This window comes from Lipophrys pholis, assembly GCF_963383615.2.
Source record: "Lipophrys pholis genome assembly, chromosome: 9".
Taxonomy (NCBI): domain Eukaryota; kingdom Metazoa; phylum Chordata; class Actinopteri; order Blenniiformes; family Blenniidae; genus Lipophrys; species Lipophrys pholis.
This window is the reverse complement of record NC_137639.1, coordinates 22,002,026-22,020,745: the sequence shown is the minus strand read 5'-3', so window position 1 is coordinate 22,020,745 and position 18,720 is coordinate 22,002,026. Positions and strand designations below refer to the sequence as shown.

At 44.0% G+C, this 18,720-nt stretch overlaps 3 protein-coding genes across 5 annotated transcripts in view; all 3 read right to left on the bottom strand.

Annotated features, from left to right (window-relative positions):
- Positions 1-2,111, bottom strand: part of LOC308114376 (putative N-acetyltransferase 14) — a 7,890-nt gene extending 5,779 nt beyond the window's left edge. Inside the window, exons 1-5 of one of the 3 annotated variants that reach the window (XM_080471217.1) lie at positions 1,902-2,102; positions 1,596-1,677; positions 839-976; positions 408-713; positions 1-313 (exon numbers count right to left, since the gene is read on the bottom strand). The exon at positions 1-313 is cut by the window's left edge and continues 422 nt beyond it. In XM_080471217.1, the coding sequence (XP_080327343.1) occupies positions 1-313; positions 408-713; positions 839-919 (700 nt within the window). In that variant the 5' untranslated portion in view covers positions 920-976; positions 1,596-1,677; positions 1,902-2,102. Of the gene's footprint in view, positions 314-407; positions 714-838; positions 977-1,595; positions 1,680-1,901 lie in introns of those variants that run through there. The other 2 variants (XM_080471218.1, XM_080471219.1) reach the window with 2 other exon arrangements.
- Positions 2,112-2,839: 728 nt separating this feature from the next.
- On the bottom strand, positions 2,840-11,827 carry znf628 (zinc finger protein 628). Its single transcript, XM_080472463.1, has 9 exons — positions 11,704-11,827; positions 10,612-11,138; positions 10,020-10,092; positions 8,986-9,924; positions 6,742-6,912; positions 6,273-6,606; positions 5,920-6,074; positions 5,279-5,521; positions 2,840-5,160 (listed from the first exon to the last, which is right to left on the bottom strand). The coding sequence occupies exons 2-9, from the start codon at positions 10,995-10,997 to the stop codon at positions 3,115-3,117; spliced, it is 4,347 nt and encodes a 1,448-aa protein (XP_080328589.1). The 5' UTR covers positions 10,998-11,138; positions 11,704-11,827; the 3' UTR covers positions 2,840-3,114.
- Positions 11,828-14,020: 2,193 nt separating this feature from the next.
- On the bottom strand, positions 14,021-17,617 carry il11a (interleukin 11a; the record flags this gene model as incomplete). The annotated part of the gene is made up of 4 exons (XM_080472462.1): positions 14,021-14,200; positions 14,371-14,532; positions 14,661-14,756; positions 17,447-17,617. Coding segments are annotated over 4 exons (609 nt in total), but the record flags the coding sequence as incomplete, so codon positions are not given.
- Positions 17,618-18,720: the final 1,103 nt, after the last annotated feature.

Below are 18,720 nucleotides of genomic sequence, written 5' to 3'. Positions count from 1 at the left end.
AGAAGGCTTCCCCCAGCTTGGAGGGGAAGGGGACGTGTGCATACACTCTGTGTGCTCCAGTCTCTCTTTCTCTCTGCTCCAGACTCTGCACAAGCAGCCGACCGAGGCCTTCCCGGCGGTACCAGCAGCTTGTCACCACCCTGCAGATTCTCCTGATGCCAGCTCGCGTCTCGCTCTCCCGGAAGATGCAGCCCAGGATCTCTCCTTCGCAGTCTGCCAACCACACATGGCCTGCCGCCTGCTCCCTTTCGGGGGTGATCTTTTCTGCTGACGCCTCTTTGTCTTTGTCTTTAGCTCCAACTCTCCGCCTTGGCTGAAGCACAAGAATACGCATTATATGGCTGCAATGATCATTCACTAGAGTTGGATGAAAAAATTGTTCAAGATTTTAAAAATATGCATCAAACCTTTTTGGTTACAGGAGTTTTTCCACTGATCCTGCAGTAGAGATTCTGCAGTGTCTCATCCTGCGTCCCTTTGGAGCTGCTGCCCACATAGTCCCAGTACGGTTTGCTGCTACCCAAAACCCCAGTGGACCGTGGCATGGTGAGCTTGAGGAAGACAATCAGGAGGAAAACAGGGATAGCGAGGGCAAGGACAAAGGAGTGGACAAGGCAGCGCAGGACTGAGGAGAAAACAGCCAGGATGAAAAGGCAGAAGGGACGAGTGAGGATGTGGAGAATGAGACGGTTTTCTGTGCCCTCACAGCCCTCCTGGAAAAAGATGAATCCAAGTTCAAAATATATATATAATGTTTACATGCACAGGATGCACAAAACTCCTAAGGATAACAAACTATTAACTTGACCAAAGCTTCACATGAGTATGTTGCACCAACCTTGATGAGGGCTTTGACCACCTCAATGTCGTCCTCCTTCATCCTCCTTATCACCACCTGGTCCAGCTCCAGCTTCACCATGATCAGGCTTTGAGCACAGATACTGTTTCTACTCCAGCATCCACGACTTACTGTTCTCTGGAGGCAGGAGGAACGTGCATCGTTATTCACAATATCCATCGCCAACACCACAAAGACCATGGAATTGATAGTAAACTCCAGGAAATGGAAGCACACAGAACATCCTGTTGCCACCATACAGTAACATTCTAGAGTAGGGAGAGAGCTTCAATATACTCTTGGTGTCAGCATCTCCACTGTCCACACCTGGACAATAAGTATTTACAGCCGAGACTGTAGGAAGCTGAGGCAAGCTTAGCTCCTTCATCTGTGCCGATTGATTTCTATCAGTCAGCCATGAAGACCTTTTCTGACCTACTGCTGCTCAGCTGCACCAAAGAGAGCATGACGGACCTGCAGCTGGTGGTGTGGGTGGCAGAGCAGCACATCATAAACAGACCACTGCCTCCCCTCAGACCTACAGCTGGTAGTGACTGTGCAAAGTAACAGAGACATTTACTTCTCTGTCTCCAGAAATGACTTAGATTCTTTAAAACTTCAACCAATAGATCTTAGACCAAACTCTGCCACCCATAAACATTCATTCTGATTTCCAATCCTGCATTTGGTTCGATAAAAGAGTAGATCATAATAATCAGGTAGTGAGCTGATAGACTTAAAGTTGTGCTGCCCTCACCAGAGTTATGCGGTGCAGCGTTCACATTATTGCAGTATAGATTTGACGTCCATTGAGCCAGCAGTGTAACACCCACGCGTTGCTCCAAAAAACAGAGACAGATGGGGATTAGGTGATTTTGTTGCATGTGTGTAACCGTTATTCGTCGCTGTCACGTCGCATTTAGCTCAAGCTTCACGTTTAATATCGATGATCAAAGGTGCAACCCTTGGTTCAAAGCCTTATATGGTTCTATTTCTACGTGCTGCGGTCTCCAGGCAGATATAAACCAACAGAGTGCTCCTCTCAGCCCCCAGCTCCGCTTACCTCCTGCACAGTTCGGCTCAATTCAAGCAGAAAGACGGCAAATAAACCTTATTCTGTCTCCGTCTAAACGCCGTTTGCGTTCGGCACGTTTTGTGGGGAAGAACATGAGCAGGCTTTTGGCGAAACGAGTGGAATTCTCGAATGAATCGTACTCTGTAACCGTGTCCCGGAGCACGTCTCGAATGTCAAATTTACGCCATTAGCGTACGGAAAGTCCGCACTGCGCAAACGTTGCGTGAATAGCAAACCCAACGTAAGAGGCGCTTTCTACGTGCGATGACCTGATTGTACAGTGTAGATATACGGGATGACAGAAAATATCATAAAAACACGTCCAAAGCATTTCACAGATCGAAAAAAAAACAAAACTGAATGAAAAACAATGAAGTGTCGATCTCGGGACCATGAGAAATACTTTCAGGAACAAGATAGTTTGTTTTTATGAATTAATAACATAATCATTATAACTTGGAAATCACCTGCATCATCTTCCATGGTTATTGAAGTAATTATGCAATCACTATTTGAATACTAATCACTTTGAGACATCGTCTAATTGAAAGATCTGTCCCATCCATTCATTCATCTCATATACCAGTCAACCAAACAGACAAAACTACACACACTCATTCACACTTCGAACCAATTAACATGAATTATTCATTAGCCTCATGTGCATATTTTGGACTGTAGAAATAAGGAGATGCTAATTACACACAGAAAGCCCCCCCCCAGTGGAAAGAGTACGACCCACTACCCACCTTGTTGATGTAGATGTCCCCCGCAAAAAAGAAGAAAAAAATGCAATTGAGGTAAATTGGTCCCAATAAATTGCCCATGAATGTGTGTATTGTAAAATAAAGACAAGAGATTAAAGTTATTAAGAGATTTATTAATAATTACTATTTACTAATAATGTTATGAAGAAAGTAGGCCATGTACAATATTTATTCACAAAACCATATATTTACTTAATAAACAAACTGCCAATGACAGTATCATTCAAACTAATATGAATATTCTGAGGTCCATGTACAGCCTATTTGAATGTATAACATTTCTAATAAGTGGCACCATGGCATTGCAACACAGTACTCCTCTAAACACATGTTCTCTCCTTAGTTCAGGAGAACCTGACGTACTAAAGTGCTAACAAACATCCCTCAAACAGTGGAGCATTAACTTACACCAACACTCTCCCACGTACACATTCTCAGTTTGAGAACTGCAACTCTTTAGAGTTTGATATCGCTCCATTTCTTAGACTGTCTTCAGCTGATGGTTGTACCTCTGTATTGTCTGTTGGGTTGTTTTCCTTTACAGACTTTTCATTGGCTTCTGCTGGTACACTTTGATATTTCACCACACTAGTTTGTGGGACCTCTCCATCGCCTCCTCGCTCCATTTGTTCCTCTCTCAAGCTGCTGGTGCTGACCTCAATAATGACAATTTCATCACCATTTTCCAGCTGAAATATGCCTTCCATGCTTCCCCCACCTTCAGTGACCGTGTCACTCACAGCATTGCAACCTGCCCCTTGTTCTTCCATCATTCCCCCTTCGCCCTCTATTAGAGCTATCATTTGCATACCTTCAGTGGTTTCCTGTTCCATCTTGGCCTCACCCCCAAGTTCAAACACCACCTCCTGCCCATCAAGTGGTACTAGTGTTTGGGTAGGTGTGCAGGAAAGCTGCAGGCTGTTGTCTTGTCCTTGGCTGAAGGTAGAACCGGATGGACCACTTTCCTGTGTTTCGGTGTGGAAGTGAAGGACATACGACTCTTCCTGGCTGCCCTCCCCTCCAGCCTGTGTCTCACCCTGCTTCCCTCTACCCCATTCATGCAGAAGTGACATCATCCTCTCCTTATCTCCCCCCTTTTCTCCTTCACCTTGCCCATCTGTCTTGAACTGCAACACAAGTGACTTTCTCTCTCCACCCAGCCCTCCATCAGCTGTCTCCCCAGATGCATTCCCTTCAAACTGCAACACATACGACTCCCCACCCTGCTCGATATTCATCCCCTCCTTTGTCTGTCCCTCATCATCAAAACACAACACAAACTGTTTCCCAGTCATTCCTTCCCCTGTCCTCATTTGCTCCTCAGTGGTTTGAGGGTTCCTTTCCGGAGTAGCAGGATCCGATCCTGTGGCTACTGTGGTCGCTGGTGTAACCATGGCAACAGGTGTTGGGGGTCCTGAGCTGCCCACTGTGGAGGCAATGGTGAAGGAAGTAGAAAGAGTCGAGACAGCACTGCAGGATGTTGTCAGAGGGCAGTTGGAAACAATGGATACGGGAGTCGTTGACTTTGTGGCGGCGTTGGCAGCAGTGACCGTCAGGGAGCCACTGGGCACGTTACAGTTTGTTTCTGGAACAGCTCCACCTACAGCCTGACTGACGGGAGCTGTTGCAGCTTTCTGGAGAGTGACTTTGGGTTTGCGACCCCGTCTGCCCCGTGCTGTCCTTGTGCTCTTCCCTAATATGGGCTTGGTGAATAGGGAGTTGGCTGAAAGATTTTGTGGTGGTGTGGCAACAGGAGTGTTTGAATTGTTGTTATTGTTAGTTATTATGATCCTGGTTGGCTGCTGTTGCTGTGATACACTTGGAAACTGAGCTATCTGAGTCTGTGTTTGGTTTAGGACCGGCTGGAATCCTTGGATAGTCTGAAGCACAGGGAGGGACTGAGGCTCCGGAGTTGGAGGAGGGTTATTTCCTGTGGGGACGAGAATTAAGCTAGACTGGCTGCCATTGTTAGAGGGGCACTGAAGGAGGAGAAAGTTTTGGGGCTGGGACAGAGGTGGTGGTGGTGGTGGAGGTGGAGGTGGAGGAGTTGGCATAGGCGTTGACAAAGGGATGAGCTGCAGACCGCTGGCGGTCTGAATCATGAAATAGTTCTGGGAGGAGTTTAGGGGAATATTAAGCGCCGGCTGGGAAACAATAAGACTGCCATTGTTGCCTGAGGCTTCCAAAGTGATGGGGTTGAGCAGAGTCGTGGTGGTTGTCACCCCTCCAACGTTGGCTTTCACAGCCACGCCATCTTTACCTCCGCCATCAGGGCAGGGTAGAGAAACTCCACTGCCGTGGGTACGAATGTGCCTCTGCAAGTAAGAGTGCATGACAAACTCCTTGGAGCAGTAAGGGCATTTGAAGTCCTTGCGTGAAGAGTGTGTGCGCAGATGAAGCTGAAGGTTCGAGGAGTGGGTGAAACTTTTGCTGCAGTGGGTGCACTGAAAAGGCCTTTCGCCAGAATGTGTACGTTCGTGCTGCTCAAAGAGAAACGACAAGAAAGGAAAGAAAAATTACAGCGGTTCATGAAGTTGATATTTTAAAAATAAATGACCAAGAATCTCCAGGAGTTCCACCGATGTGGGTCGCACTGACCTGCTTCAGATTCGACGTCTGGGAGAAAGACTTTGAGCAAATGGAGCATATATGAGGCCGCAGCCCAGAGTGCATCTGACTGTGACGACGCAGGCAGCTGGTGTTCTTGAACGACTTGCCACACTCTTTACACACATACGGCCTCTCACCTGTGTGCTGACGCAAATGGTACTGGTAGTGAGAGCTCCACTTAAAAGTGAGAGGGCAGTGGGGGCACTGGAATGCTCTTACACCTGTATGTACCTGAGTGAGGCAGAGATACATACAAATAAAAAAATACAGTTACTTCACATTTTTTGGCAGTAATGTTTTTTAGATTTTGACATACAGCTGGCGCCTGCCTTAGTGCAAACATCAACATACAGTAGGGATAGTTATGCAAGGACTGCTACAATGAATGCATATTATGATCACAACTGTTTTTTGATGACAGTTTACACTTGCACAGTATGTTATTTGCGCGGAGCAGAGGGACTTGTGTACTTTTCCAAATTGTCTGATGTAAAAAGTAAGTAGTTCAAAGCTAAGATTTGTAAACTGAAGCAAAGGAGAATTTTTACAGTGACCTAAATCATGAAATTTGAGCTTCTAAATGGGGATCTTCTCATTTGGGCATTAAACCTACAAGAATGGAGTCTTACCCTCTGATGGATAGAAAGTAGAGATGATCTCTTGAAGCTCTTGCCACACTCGGTGCAGCGGTAGGGTCTTTCTCCAGTGTGATCCCTCATGTGGTACTTTAACCCTGAAGAGCCTTTGAAAGCTTTTCCGCACTCTGAACAGCGGTATGGCCTCTCTGAAAATGTGTGAATGGTGATTTGTGAAAAATGGCATTTCAAATGCAGAACAATATATCTTCTTACACTGAGCTGCATTATGACAACGACTTCGATATTCAATACACCAGGTATAGTTTCAAGGTAAAACAGAACACAAGAGCAGAAAGCATGGATTACATTTCTCTCGCACTCAATTAGCTGCATCTGATCCATACCTCCAACAGGAGCGCTCTTGATGGATCCCGTCTTTTTCTGGGCTTTGGTCGGTTTGGTTGGCTGCTCATCTTGTTCCTCGCTAACAGTAATGATGTTGACGTGGATCTCCCTCTGGCCGTCCTGCTGCTTGTCCGCCTGGCTTGGGGAGGAGGGCAGGGGTAGAGACAGGGAAAGGGATGGAGGGCACACTATCTCAGCCTCCGCCTCGGCCAGGAGACGCTGCTCAGGAGTGTGGGAGTGTTGGTGCGTGAGGAGTGTCGAGAGAAGAGGGAACGAGCGGTCACAGGCGGAGCAGCTGAACTGGGAGCGGGACTGTGATGAAAGAGAGTGCATCTGCAGAGACAAGTGAGGAACATAGGAGATAGCACTTAGTTCAAGATGAATACATGTGAGTTCTGTTACCCAATGCACATTTCTGACGAGAGACGTAATGCATTGGAAGGAGAAAAGTGAAACTTTTTCTCTCACCAGTGACACATGTCTATTGAGGCCTCCACTGGTCTTAAAGCTCTTATTGCAGTAGCCACATGACAGCCCTGCCCATGTGGTTCTGGCCTCTGGCTGAACGGTCTCTGAGCTCTGAGTCACTTCAGTGAAGCTCTGCAACAGGTCAAACTGGGCCTGGGTGGTGCTGACATTCTGCGGACAAACCAAAGAAAGCAACGCATAACATAAAATGTATACCTTCAAACTGAACTCATTCACCTCAATGTTTTATAAAAACTGAAAACCAAATGAAGTGTAGCTATAATGACAATTTTGATCCATGACACAGGTATAGACTATACAACCCAACATGGCCAGAGTGAATTATTATTTTTGTTTCACTCTGGGGATTACCAGTAGAGGCCCATTCCTTGCACTAACACTATCCTCCATTGACCCAGAGGCAGAAACATCTGTCAAAGCTGACCAATGAAATATGTCAGGCTATAATTAAAATTATAAACAATTCGGATGCAGTTATGATTTTTTTCCATTTGACTTCTCTGACTGACTCACACTACATGTGTACTCTATTGCCTGTTATGCAATGTGTGGAATACACATGCATTGAGTACATCAGGCGTTGAAAGTTATATTAGCACCTCCAGGCTGTTTACAGGAGTCCTTCCTCTGAGTAAGAGGTACCTGCAAAATCAGAGAATGGCAAGATTCATGTGTTCATCTTCAAGGCAAAGATTGATGTATGGAAATGGAAGTGATGACATTTTTCTGTGTTACATTGCTGATTTCAATATTATTATGATTTTTAAATTTTTTTTACCTAATTAGTATCTAACAGCAGGTAAGCTGTCACAAAGTCCCTGTTTATTTACTAAACAGCAGCTCCAAGGCGTCAGATTACTTTCATGCGGCAGGAAATTTAAGGCCTTGTTACACAAGAATCATTTGCTGGAAATGTTACTGTTTTTCCATTGTCATTCCTGAGAAGTTACTTGTGCAGATGGCAACTTTTTGATGACAATGACCAGAGAGAGTAATGCGAGAAATGTTGAAAATGCTGTGGTTTGTGTGCTAGACCACTAGTTGGTGGTGGGTGTTTATATGAGCAGAATAGATGTTTAAAAAAAAAAAAAAAAAGTCAACTGTAAGTGCTCAAGATCCTTTTAGCTGTCGTCCATCATATAGTAGTATAGGGTCAATCACACTGGTGGATTCAAGAAATGTGTCTGCTGATCCAGGTGATGGCGTTACTAGTTTCATTCAAATAAAATGGCAAAACAAATATTACTTTAATCTGCCATTGTCACTGTTGTTGATCTATTCATGTGTGTGCAGAAAAACTATTATTTGTCACTTGTCAACAGGGACCAAATCGTCTGCAGACTAGGGCCTTATCCACAAGAGCCAAAATGATCTTTTTCTCCCCGTGGCTCTTAAAAACATTTTTGTCCAAATGTCACTATGAACGCAGCTCAAAACGATATAGCACATACGCCACGCCTTTAGGTAGCGTGGTAACTGCAACAGGAAGACATCCAAAACTAAGAAGACGACGCAGTGAATACTCCTGTTCATCTTTGTATTTGAGAAATCCAACATATCTCCTTTTTAAAGCGACTAGCATCAGTAGCTTCTGCAGCACAACCATTGTTGTTGTTGTTGATGTCAGGGAGAAGTGGGACAATGACATCATTGTTTTCCGCAAATGTGTGTAACACATCCACACCTCAAAACAGAGTCGGCGTTTACAAATTTTCCCCAATCTGGAGTCAGTTTTCAAAAAAATCTGTTTTTGGGCTCCTAAAACGCTGCCTTGTAGGGATGATCGGCCGGTTACATGAAACAGCGTTCTCGTGTGGACAGGCCCGAGGCCTCTTCCTGCACTTGGCAAGTCTGCCAATACATGAGCAAAGTGAAAAGGTCCCAGTGCTCCTGGCTCTTAAAGGGACAGGCAGATGTTGCAACCATGACACCAGACAGTACTTTGTGATATTGCACCATAACATTGCAAACGTGAACCTCAATAAGCCCAGATGCACTCCCTTAATAAGGTTTAGAGGGTAGCGTCAAAGAGCTTTATAATAGGGTCCAAAATGAGCATTTGTCATTTGACGTCTAATTGGCCAGAGCAATTTGAAGAAGGAAAACTTAATGTTCATGTCATATATCTATTTCTGAAAAGCTAATGTCTGAATCGACCCTGAGTTGGACAAGGTAGTACCGCAGATGGATGGAGGAACGGACATGATTGATTATATCACTTACTGTATTGCTGCCATCTGTTCCCCCTGCTAATCCAAGGAGCACTTCTGTAGTGTGTCCACTTTCGGTCACAGTGGTAGTTTCAACCACCTCCTCAAAGTCAGCCAGCAGGTGCCCAGCCCCCACCAGCCCATCCCCGACCTCCATTCCCGATGCATGCCCCGCCTCTCCACCGGCTCCATGCTCCTCGGGAGCCATGTGAATAGCCTGGTGCTCCTCAAGCTCAGTCCGGGTGCCAAAAGTGTGGCTACAGCTTCCGCAGCTGTACAGCAGCACACTGGCCCCGGTGTCTGTGCTCAGGTGAACTTCCGTCCCGATGGCCCTGGATCTGCATACATCCTCCCCAGAGGATGTGAGGGTTAGCTGGGGGAGAAGACCTGGGTTTTGGCCAGAGGAGGTGGTTGACAGGAATACTTCTTCCATCCCCACCCCGACTCCATCAGTTCCTTCCTGGCTCACAAAACCCACCATGTCTGTCAACATTGACGATGTCACTTCCTCTGTCCCGACCACCACCTCCACTACCTCATTTCCCTTCCCCCGGTCCTCTCCCCTCTTACCCTCCTTCCCGGTGACATTGGAGTTGGAGTGAGAGTTCTTGTGTAGGGCCAGGTTAGACGAATGTGTGAAGCTGCGTCCGCACTCCCCGCAGACGTAAGGCCTCTCGCCTGTATGTATCCGCATGTGCTGCCTCAGGTTGGTGGACTGAGTGAAGGATTTGTTGCACACTGTGCAGGTGTAAGGCTTCAGGCCTAAATGGACATTCTTGTGTCGCCGCAGACTGCTTGAGTTCTTGAAAGCTTTGGGGCAAGTGTCACACGGGTATGGGCACTCTCCAGTGTGCTGGCGCAAGTGGTACTGGTAGTGAGAGCTCCATTTAAAGGTGAGGGGGCAATAGGGGCACAAGAAGGTACGCACTCCAGTGTGGACACTCTGGTGGACCTGGAGACGTGCATAGGCATTTGATTCAGTCTCATTTGACAGCATTTTTCCATACAGAAACTTTGTTTAGAACATAACGTGTTTCATAAACTCACCTGGAGCAGAGATGAGCGTTTGAAAGCTTTTCCACAGTCCTGACATTTATAGGGCTTCTCCCCTGAGTGAGACCTGCAAAATAAAAGTAACTATTCAGGAGGACAGAAGAATTCTTGTATGTAGTTACTAAATATTATAAAAACAATCCGAAAGCAGACAATAATCTTTTGCATTCCAGATATTCAAAACCAGTGTGGTAGGGGATTTAGAAGATTTATAAATACAGGATATCTATTTTTGTAAAATGACACTGCACAAAAGAAGAAGTTGTAACTTGTTGTAAGACATTTTTGTGATGAACGTCAAATGATGCAAAGGTGTATTTATAATGGTGGAATTATTTCTTATTTTATGCACGCTAACTTTAAAACAAAATATCAGTGGATGTGTACAGTAGAATTATAATCAGCATGACTAGGTCCTGTATTCATATGGATTTGGGATGTCCAGTGCATGAACCATGGTCAGGGTTTATTATTTATCAATAACAGTGTTGAGTACAGTGATGTGAAACTTTTGATGATGAAACTTTTTCGAAACAACCAAAATTGTTTTTGTTGAGTTGCTGTAACATGTAACTGTGGTAAGTACCGTTGGTGGTAGAGCAGAGCAGATGAGCCCTTGAAGGCCTTGGGGCAGAGGTTGCAGCGGTAGGGTCTCTCATTGTTATGGCTCCGTTGGTGGTGGGTCAACCTGGAAGACCACCTGAAGCTCTTGCCGCAGTCCAGACACTGGAATGGATGATCCGACTGCTCGGGCTGCTGTGCTGGGCCCGCCACAGATGAAGCCACCATATCCAGAACCACTTCATCTCCACCCTCAACTACCCTCTTGTCCCCCTCCGCCAGCTCCCCTCTTTCATTGTCATCTTCTCCATCTTCTCCTGACCCCAGGAGGGACGGGAAAGAAGAGAGTGAGGCCGTGGACTGAGGTGGTAGGAGTTCTGCTTGGACCACCAGGGCCACTGAGTTAGCCATAACCAGATCAGCCCGGGATGAAGGCAACTGAGCGGTTTCCTTGGACGCGGGTGTGGATCAGTTTCGGTGAGGTGTCATGATTTTGTCTTTGAGCCTCCCTTCATTCATACTTTCTTCTTGTGGCTTTGATGAATTCCTTCCCTGTCAGTCAATGGAAACACCAGCTGTCAGAGGGCGATTAGGACAGGTGTGGCATAAAAAGTGGAAAACAAACAATGTTAGAACTTGTCAACTCCTGGTCAAGAATGCCCCCTTTAAATTCCCTCCGCCCCTCCCACATCCCGATGTATGAGCAGGTCCTCCCCTCCCTGCTGTCTCCACTTCGCCCGTCAAACTGGAGACAGTCGAGGGTTTCTGTCCGTCCCCGCAGTGCGGTGCTGACTAGCAACACACACACACACACACACACACACACACACACACACACACACACACACACACACACACACACACACACACACACACACACACACACACACACACACAGCTACAGCTACAGCTACAGCTAAGTTGCACATTACAGTACTTTATAAGGTAACTGGGCATCGCTGCGAGGCAGCAGACAGCCCGCGCAAAACACAACATTTTACAGTATCAACAAAAGCAGTTGGTGGCCTGCTTTTAAAGCTAATCGTGCTCTCTTCAATGCAGAATAGCCCCGTTAGACTGCTCGATAATGGTAGCGGAGGGCCGGAGCAGTACTCACCACACATCTTTAAATCATCTTACGGGGTGACAGTTTTTTTTATATTATGAAAAGGAACTGGGTACCGCAGTGCTAATCCACACAACCTTAACAATAAACACAGCGCAGACTAACAGCAGCTCTCCGCCCGATGCCGCCTCCCAAGAAGCGCGACGCTGATTGGCTGCTGGGTACAATAGATGAGCGACTCCCATTGGTCGAGAGCTGCAACAGACAGATTGACATTTTTATAAAGCACGATATAAATGACAGATAGAAAATCAAAATTTAGCACGATATTTGTATCATTTATATATCTATGTATTGAAGGCTTTTATATTAATTCATAAAATTGTACTCACAATGTATATTTAAACGCTTTACAGTCTGTCGCACAGATTTGTGGGTAATGTAGTGTCTTCTGTAATACCAGCGAGAAACAAGTATTTTTGTGTAACAGCAAACTGCATGCTTGTAGATTGAACATTTATTTATAATGTATTATTAAAAAAACGGTATGAGGATATGTTTATGCATTATACTTTTTATATTTCAAAAAAATATATTAAAAAGTCAGCTTTCTCTTCAGCTCTCACAGTTACCATAGGATTTTATATAGGCTAATACTGGCACAGAAAAAAGTGCCCATTTGTTTAAACAAAAAAGAAATGCTTGTTGATACTTCTTGTTGAACTTCAAGATTGTTTTTAAACTATCATATTATTTTAGGAGGTATTAAATTATTACATGGAAATGATCTGAAAGTGGAATGAAGCCAAACCACATTTTGACAGTGAGTCCATTTTTCATCTTCATCTTCTTTAATGAGCTCTATTTTTTTCTTCCTTTTCTTTTTAAAATCATAACGGATCACAACTCGATAAAGAAAATATTAAAACAGTTGCAGTTTAGGCATGCATGAAAATATACTCAAATGCATTGTGTGTATTCTTTAGTATTTATTTCACTAAGGCACATATTTCACATTGAGGCCAATCAGTGTGAGAAAGAGGAATCTTGATGTTTCAACAATAATTTAAACAGGATGTTATTAAAATAATAAGGAATAAGAATAAAAACTGTATAAAAGTAGAAAAAGATGGGAGTCTTGCTCCACTGCAGCACAAAATAAATAGTTCCACCAAGTTACTTAAATAAATAATCAATACTGAGACACATACTATAATAGGAATGAATAGAAATTATAGTGATACAATTGGTAAGGTAATCTACATTATATTGTAGAAACAACATAAATACACAAAAGCACTGTATACAACATTTTACATTCTTGTACATTTATGTACACCTGTACAGAACAAAGTGTCACAATACATAGTATTTTAAGGCTTTGGGTGTTTAACTAAAAACAACAAACTCTTTACCCAAAAGCAAAGGTTCAAAATCAGCCCAAGACGCTAATCCTAACAAGTTTGTGCAAAGAATCTAATCAGGACCATCAGTGCTCAGCAACAGGGCACATTCATACAACTCCACCACAATGTTAAATATGCCTCCTCCAGCAGAATATGAGAAACAGGCAATGAAAACAGAAACTAACTGTGGTGCAAAAGAAAGTATGTGGTTTTCTTTGGTTACTGACCTGACGTTTACGGATGAATTAAATATATTTAGTAATCAATTGAAATGTTAATATGTGTCACGTTTTCAATTGTCGCAACAATATGAACATCGTTTAAAATGTTTATATTAAGGGCACTGCGTGTTAAAGATAGTAAAATAAAACTTGGCTGTCCCAAGTGTATGCTACATCTACTGAAAGAAGTCTTGGCTGAAGAAATACACAAATACAAAGTGAATTGTAATAAACAGAAGTCATTATCAGAGCTGTAGGTTCAGGAAGTGCTACTGTGAGTTTTTCTTTTTCTTTTTCTTTCTTTTATGATCAGTGAGACACAAGAGGAAATAAAAATACATAAACGTGGGCAAAACCTTCACCTTAGTACAGAAACAAAGGTGATAGTGACATTTTACAACTTCAAATAAATAGAATAAATAAATTACTAACAGTCAATAAATAAATAAATACATAAATAACATGGTCATGAACAAGGCCTTTAGGAGAGAGTTTGGATAATCGTGACATGATCGCTGGAGTGAAACTGGCAGGTATTTTGATGGCAGTAACTGGCTGCAGTATAGTGCATCCCCATTGGCTCTGATGGAAAGACACATTCTTCAACAAATGTCACTGGCTGACAGGCAGGCGTCTTGAGGGACGCTATTCATTACAGTGCACACTGACATGGTCCTGTTTCCACTCAGGTGGACCTCCATGTGTCCTCGCTGGCTCTGAAGCCATCCAGGTTAGAGATCATCATTGAACTGCAGAAACTTTGGGCTTGAGGCTGATGAACGCTCTATATGCCCAATCACAGAAGAGCTTGAAATGTTGAAGGAGCTCGTGACTTGACTGCAGTACATCAAACTGGTACGGGAGGTGCGGGGGGAGGGAGGGGGTGGCAGGAGTCAGCCTTGGTGCTTCAACTCTTAGCATCTGTGGAGGAGAAGGTAAACATGTCAGATAAAAAAAACAACAACCCTCTATTACAGGCAAGTATACAAATTGATAGCTGGTACCTGTGTTGTATTCTCTACTAAAACCCATAGTTGACAGGCTAAGATTAAACAATGACAACACCAAGCATCAGATGGAAGGTTTATTACCTGACGGTGCAGCAGAGTGATGAGAGACTTCATTTCTTTGATCATCTCCACCAGCTTGGGCACTGCAGGGTGGTGGTGCTTCTTTGAGACTCTGTTCAGCCACTCAAAGTGGTGCTCATACAGCTTCAGGTCAGCGTGGAGCTGAGAGAGTGTGGGCTTCAGCTGGAAACAACGCAGACATACTTTTGAGAATGCGCATGGGTGTGGCAACATGTAACGGGTACAAACAGGCCACCCATTCTCTTTTCACGTGCAGGGACATACACACAAATAGTTTATCAGAGCATTACCTCAAGATTGCTGAGGTCATTGGCTGATCTGTTGCTCATTTCTGGCAGGGATCTGAACCTGTGGGGCTCCACTTCTGAGTCAAATGCATGCTCCCTCTGAAAGAAAAAAACAAGGCACGGAACAGCCCGTTAGTAATTTGCATCAGCGCAATTTTACTCATCCCAAGACAAGTCACGGCAACACGAGGAAAGTATTACTCTAGCACCTTGATTGGGTGACTGTTTTCTCTGCTTAGAGACAGTAGCTCTTACTGAGGGGAGTGTGGTTGATTGGGTCAGTGTGAGTTCACCCAAATTCAGCCTCCCTGAATGTCAACAATAAGAGCAAATGACCTGAACCCACAGGATGTTTTCTGCTGGGAGTGAGGATAACAACATATGCAGTGACTAAGAAAGCTCCAAGTGGGACAGACAACACAGGGCTGTAGGGAAACTCCAGGGTCACAGCTATAAAAAGACAGAATGACGCAGTCCTGCTGCCCAGCTTGAGTTGTGTTGTAAACTTCGGCCATACAAAACGTGCAGTGCTCATTATGACCAGCAGAGGGGGATAAGTAACCTGATTGCAGGTCTGTGGCACTCTATTTGATAGGTGCAGATGTGACTGTCCATAACACAATTTAGTGATAAAGATGTGGACCCAAGTTGGTAATCAGTGAGAACAAATGTAGGCGAATGATGTGGCATGCGTCATTTCCAATCAGCAGAGGAACATAGGCAACATCAGGATGATGAATCCTGGCAAATTTTTGTATAAACAGGTCGACTGCGCCTAATGCTTCCTTAACCTGTCTTGCTGTTTTTTCCTCACTGTGTTGTTTGTCTCCAGTTGTTTGTGTTGACGTTTTCAGAGATGACTGTACTGCATTGTTTCTGATGTCTCTCCATCTGCCTTTCATAAGAGCTCACTTATGTTTATCGTCCAATGTTTTGTCTTCTGTGCTTTTGTGTCCCTCTATCCTTTACTGCCTCCCCATCTCCTCTCCTCCTGCTCTCCCCCTCCCTCCCCTCCGGTCTCATAACCAGGTGCACAAGCACATGCAACATCACATGCACATGTGCATGCATGCACACACATATACCACTAGCTTGTCATCTAGTTTGCTCTCTGATCTCTTCATCTCTTGTGGTTTTCACTCCATCTTTGTCAGCCTTTAATTCTCCCCTCTTATCCTCCTTTTTCTTGCTCCCTCCATCGCAGACCATGACCTCACTCAACAGAAGTTAACATTGAGCCATTTTCTTCCTGAATGCAAATACTGGAATGTGATAAATCTTTTTGATTTTTATCAAGTCACTTTGCTGTGGCGACCAAAAGCAAAACACTAAACACCACACCTATACTACCATGGCTGTTTACAGAACTATCAATGCTCTGACTCACAGCCACTGCCATAAAAATGCATGTGTAGAAGTGCATGAAGATGTACAGTGGTAGCCAAAACTGTATGCATGCAAACACACATGGACCCACACTCACACGCATATACATAGTCGCGCTGGAAGTCACAGGCAGACATTTCTCTTTAAAGCGTCAATTTCATTGCCTGTTCACAGGGACTTTCCATGGATTCCCATTCTATTTATCTTTCCTAACGTTGTCCTCTCTTTAGTGGAAATCCTCACAAAAAGGAGAAAAATCAAATTTAAATAGATCCTCCATGTTTCTGAACACTGTATGATGCTGTTTCTGACGGCCTTTGATAATACAAACACACACACTTGGTCAAGTGTTTATTGATATGCTTCTGCTTCCATAATACCCACACACACACACACACACACACACACACACACACACACACACACACACACACACACACACACACACACACACACACACACACATAGACACACTATCTCCTAACCAAGACTAGAGAGAGTATGTGGCTAATTTTGATTTTATCCGATGAACAAAAGAGTTCAAGGATTTGCATGAAGCAAAAATAGAACATCAGTCATGTGTAACCAAAGATCCAAAGATATGATCCCACTTTCTTTTCACCTGTTAAAACACGATGTTGATGTACAATCTCAAGCTGGATCCATATCTTGGCCAAATCTGATTTTCCTACCCACTTGACTGTCAACAAAATAGCATATAAAGGTAGATGTGTTGGCAAATAAACATGTTATTCACGTTTCATTGTCAAAAGACTGCTCCAGCTCACTCAACACACTTCCTCTGTCTCACCGCAAAACACAAACATGTTTCTATGTAAACAGCCATATGATACACTTTGCTGTCATTTCACAGATGCCATGTTTGGCAACTCAATCTTGGATGGGAAGACTATTCATTTCATTATTTCTTCACTGACACCTTCATTGCAACTTCACTGACCAGGAAACACCTACAACCTCCACCAGCAAGGTGACAAGGCACATGAGGAGGTTGCTGAGTCAGACATCCTGCCCCTGGTGTATTTCAGTGTGGATTAAAAGTGAGATCACACAGTCAAATCTCCCTGGAGGTGTTTGCTGCCCTGATCTAAGCATGTATGTGGACCCCAGCCAGCCTTCAGTCATCAACGAAAGCAGCTTAAACCAAGCCTCCAGAGCCCTGACAATACCTACTAGCACAGCCAAATGGTATTTCAGCAACACAGAATGGAGAATAAAGTAGTTAAGACGTAAAAGTTAAAGATCAATATCTGTTGCAAAGACCATCACCCTCTTCCACCCTGACGCTAACAATTCAATTAGTAAAGGATGCTCAGGGTGTCATCAGCCTCTCTTCCAATCAATGGCTAACTGGTAATGATGGTGACGACACCGTCACTTACCAACAGTTCTTGGGTGAGCTTCATTAGATTTTTGGTCTGATTGGACAGTTTATCCATGTCACTGGGCCTCCGCTGTGGCACCGGGGAGGCAGACGTGAAGACCGGCAGCTGAGCCAATAGCAGCGAGAAGAGGAGCGACGAGGAGGAGTCCAGCAGCACTGCAGGGGGAGAACCAAACGGAAGCAATTAGTGGAGAGGCGCTGTCATCTCGCCATAATGATAATGACCTCAGGCCACGACTGTCAGCTCCAAGGGAAGATATCGCACCATAATATAAACAATGGCTCCAGACTTGGCAGGAGGAATCCTGAAGAGCCTCACAGTCAGGAGTCATGTTTTCACTGGCTGAATGCAAATCAGCAAATCATTAAAAGCCCTGCTTTGACACAGAATATCTCCCATCACTTCTTTACCACAAGCAAGGCAATGAATGCTGCTGATTGTCACACCTGCAACTCGATAGGTACGTGACTTTGGTGGTATAAATTATATAGACCAAGCCAAGTGAACTCTGTAACAGTAAGCTCATTCATTCTTTTCCTTTCAAGTTCAAATACAAGGTAGACTAAGTATTAAAAGGGAACCACAGTGGTGTTGAAATGATGAATGCTTGATAATTACAGGTGAACCACAAGAATTACAGCCAAAATAACACTGCAGGAGCATCTGAGCTCCCTGTCCAAGCGCAACACTGTAGGATTCACCCAGAGGGAAAGTTTCATATTTTCATCTTTTGATATGAAATTTACTTCAGAAAACAAATAATGGTTAAACGATAAAGTGACTTCATAAAGTTAAAAACAAAAAAAAAGAATATGCAAAATGTTAGTCACATCAAAAAAATAAAAAATAAATTAAAAACAACATAAATCAAAATTACCTGTAGTCATAAAATGACTTACATTTCATTTTGGATCCAAGCGACAGGTAAACCAGCAGGCAAACGGCGGCAAAATAAATAGATAAATAAATAAATATAAAAATTAATAAATAGATAGAATTCCGGAAATTGTCACGTGCGCCGGTTTCTTCTTCTGCTTCTTTTTCTTCTTCTTCTTCTTCTTCTTCTTCTTCTTCTTCTTCTTGTTCGCACTCTTCAGTCAGAGTGAGGAGGAAAGTTGTCAGGTCGGGATGAATGAGAGAGCAGCAGAGGGATGAGTGCAGCAAATCAGCACACAAAGTCAGAAGATACAAGGCAAAAGTCAATGTCGTCAAACTTTTCTGTCTTTGGTAAAGTTTGAGAGGAGCCCCTGCAGTCTTTATAGAGCGCTGAA